The sequence below is a fragment of the Atta colombica genome, unplaced genomic scaffold (assembly GCF_001594045.1).
Source record: "Atta colombica isolate Treedump-2 unplaced genomic scaffold, Acol1.0 scaffold107, whole genome shotgun sequence".
Classification (NCBI taxonomy): Eukaryota; Metazoa; Arthropoda; class Insecta; order Hymenoptera; family Formicidae; genus Atta; species Atta colombica.
Window position 1 is genome coordinate 3,381,726 of NW_017259192.1, and position 4,042 is coordinate 3,385,767.

General features: G+C 27.4%; 1 protein-coding gene across 1 annotated transcript in view; it reads right to left on the bottom strand.

Annotated features, from left to right (window-relative positions):
• Positions 1-173: 173 nt before the first annotated feature.
• Positions 174-4,042, bottom strand: part of LOC108691978 (soluble guanylate cyclase 89Db-like) — an 11,822-nt gene continuing 7,953 nt past the window's right edge. Inside the window, 8 exon segments of the mRNA XM_018200022.1 lie at positions 174-284; positions 375-464; positions 931-1,040; positions 1,265-1,418; positions 3,019-3,162; positions 3,273-3,441; positions 3,543-3,650; positions 3,721-3,985. Of these exon segments, the coding sequence (XP_018055511.1) occupies positions 174-284; positions 375-464; positions 931-1,040; positions 1,265-1,418; positions 3,019-3,162; positions 3,273-3,441; positions 3,543-3,650; positions 3,721-3,985 (1,151 nt within the window).

Sequence of the window (4,042 nt, forward strand, 5' to 3'; positions counted from 1 at the left end):
AAGTAATTTTGTTTATTATATATGATTAATGCATATATATATATATATATATATATATATTAAGAAATTGTCAACACAGTTTGGTTCCTTTTTAATAGATAAAATATACATTTTATAGCAATTACAGCAATAACGTGTATGAATTTTATTTAATTCATTATTATTAAAGTACTTTATATACTAGTAACTAAAAGACCTTCTACGTTTTTATCATTTGATATTTCTTTCTTTATTTCAGTATTTGCCGTTGATTCCAGCCAATACGTCTCCATATTTCCTTTCCCCTTTATATAATAAATGAAATATAATTCTCTCTATACAGATATACGTGATATATAATGTATGATTGATTAATATATTTTCATAATACAAACCTTTATTTTAACAATTCCACGTGATTCGGTATGATAACGTCCTTTTGGTAACAAAGCTTTGGTGCTAGAAGAAATATGCACCTTTCCCGGCTATGCCATACAATGTAATTAAATTAGTATGAAAATAAAAGAATTCAAAAAAGAAAATACAACAGATTTGTAAGATAATAAATTCTTTTTAAATTCAAACTGTCATGATTTACTGTCATAATTGTACGTAATTAATATACTTCTTGAATTATGGTTTTTTTGAAATTACATTATCATTTAGATTATTGTGCAATTTAGATATTCGGTGTTTATAAAAACTAATTGAATTATAGATTAACTTTTTTGATCATTACCTTTTGTCAAAACTAATCTAATATATGAATAAAAATTAGAAGCCACGAGACATTAGTGTTTTGACACGTGCACGATGTATAGCGCGAGATTGAATTGATTTTGAGATTTTTATCAATTTATATCAAATAAAATGTTTTTTTTAAATATGGATTGTATCTTATATTTGGATTTATAAGCATTTAATACTTATATTAAGAAAAGGTAACTGTACCAGACTAGAAGTCTGCATTCTGGAGGCCGTGTTAACAGTATCTCCAAAAAAACAATATCTCGGTACTTTGATGCCGACTACTCCGGCAACCGCTGCTCCAGAATGAATGCCTAAAAGGTTTCACAATACTATTATCTTAATTAATTAAATTAATTTCTTTATGTATTCATAGTATGTATTCTTATGTATTTCTCGCTATACGATGTAATAGTTAGTTTTTACGAAGATAAAATTATTTAAAATAGGAATTCGAGAAAACGAAGCCATATCCCAAAAGATACAAAAAATATATATTACGTCCGAGAAGTTAGACGGTTATGTGCAGGGTTGTTACCTATGCGGATTCGTATATCCAATCCGGAGGGTAATTTGAGAGATCGAACATGCTCGATGAGTTGCAGAGAAACGTCGGCAACGTTTTGTGCGTGGTTTTCATTTCTGTCCGGTGCACCACTAGCTGCCATATATACGCTACCAACAGTCTCTACCTGTTATGACATAATTGTAAATGGCAAATACGTAATCAACGTTATCATATAATAAGATAAAGTCAAAATAATCAGATAAAATCTTCGTGACCCGATATTGAGCAAGATAATATATTCTGAAAAAATTCTCAGAACTTTATGAGAAGAAAATAAATGATTTTTGTTTCTTGTAGTTTTTTTTGTAAAGTTGATAGTATTTGAATAAAAAATTATTCAATATTTGACAAATATTTTTAGTAATTAATATCTTGTTAACTATTTCAAAAATTGCAAAATAGTGAAGGACTTTTCGATTCAATTTAGTTCGCTCTATCTACACAAAAGCAATTGATCAAAATTTACGGGACACCCTGTATATTCTCTTGCTCAATTAGATTTATCTTGACTTGCTCGAAAACATCATTGATGTCCTGAGTCTTAAAATAAAAAAAAATAAAAAGAGTTAAACCGAGATTAAAATTAAATTAGTATAGAAACGCACAAAGTATCTTAATCACATAAAATTACATTACATGCGATATCATTATCTTGATCATACTTCACTGAAATATTTCTTTGTACTATTGAGTCAATCGAAGATAGTTTTTATCTAAGTTATTACATAAAAACGATTAACCAAAACTTACAAGACACCCTATATATGATTTTGGCCAAGATAACTTGTAATGAGTTACGAATTATATTACAGATTATATGCAGAATTTCAAAGTTGAGTGTCAGTGCTGTTACAAAGTTAAAAGTTAAGTTTAAAAGTTAAAAAATTAATTAATTTTAACTTCATTTAGTTTACTTCATTTTAGACTCTTAACTTTTCAACTTTATATATTAGATGTAGTAAAAAGAATATTAATTATATTAGGTGTAATAAAAAGAAATCCATTATTTTTGCATGAAATTGAATGGAAAAATAATGGATTTCTTTTTACTACACCTAATATTTTACCGATAACTATTAATTTTTAATTTGATTTTTTTAAAAGTTAACATCAGGATTGAATAGTTGGTGTTATATGGATTCCTACTTGGATTATATGCTTTATTCGTATCCGTAGGAGACGTTTTTCTAATTTTAAATAAATCCAAATTTTTCATTTACTTTTAAGCAAAGAATAAAGAAGTTTGAAAACGATAGGTCATTATGACCTAAATCATGATTTTCTTTAAAAATACGCAGAAACAATTTACTGCATTACAAGAATTATTTTTTGATGTCCCAGAATAATCACGCTGATTAAAATCTGTGAAATGCATATGTGAATCTTCCCTTGTTAGTTAAAAAGATTCTTAATTTTTTAACTTAGTTTTTAATTTAATTAAAAAAAATTAACTTGAAATCATGAAATAAAACAAATTTAACTTTTAACTTTTTAATTATTTTTTTTCATTAAATAACTTTTAATTTAATTAACGTCACTATGGATTAACTTTTATCTTAACTAAATTAAATTTTCAAAGCTGTTAACTTTAACTTAACTTTAGTTTTAAAAAAGTTAATTTATCCAACTCTGTAGAATTTAATATGTTTATATTTAATATAAACGTATTAAATTCTGTATTATTTCGTGCGAAATGATACTTCTAATAAAATGATTAATCTTACTTTGTATACATTAAACTGATCCATCAATGTATCGAAACAGGAGAAAACGGCATTCATTGATAAAACAATGTCCATCGCTCCTTCGATGGTTGAATAATCAAAATCGCATAATTCGCAGAAAAGAACTGTTATTGATTCAAATGACTGTAAGTAAAGCATTTTTATAAATAGTTATTAGGTAAGATCCAAAGGATCTTGAAGTGATTATTGTGAAGATTATTGTGAAGTGAAGATTGTTAAGTGTATTTGCATACCTCGCAAGTGCTCAATGAACTGGCTCCGGCTCGTAATCGGTCTGCTACCGTTTGTGGAATCATAGAATATAGAAGCTCATCGCTCTTGTTTTTCCATCGATCCAGTAAAACATAGCTGTTTTCTAGTTCCGTCGATCTTTGCTCTGCCCTCTCAAACATCATTTCTAACCTGCAAATAATATAAATTATATATCCGGCGTGTATAAAATCTTATGAGATGTATTCAATTTTAGATGAAATCGTTTTTTTTTTACTATTTAAGAATATAACCTTCCGCAATGCTGCCATCCTGCCAACACCAATTCTTTGCTCATACCATGAGGATTTAGGTCATTCAAATACAGACCCATATTAAGAAGTTCATCTAAACTGTTGATCCTGTTGTAATAAAATAATCTGTTACAAATCAATTATCTTATAAAAAATGTAATTTATGATAATAACTTACAAAGGACTACAGAGAAATATAATAGCTTTAATATCCTCGATATATCTCATTTGACCCTTCAATAAGATACTTCTCGCACCTTGACTCCCACGCCTATCTAAACCACTACTTGTGCTTGGCACATTATCTGAATCATTATCTATCATAAAATAATCATTTGCTCTAATTAGTTCCAATTCGAATATCACTGAATGCAAGTACATTACCTAGAAATGAAACATTTATGTGTATTTAAATGTTGTATTTATGCACATGTGTATGATCTATATTACAATTAGAATATTACCTTAATTTATAAAACTTACGTTGCAACTTTTAAAGT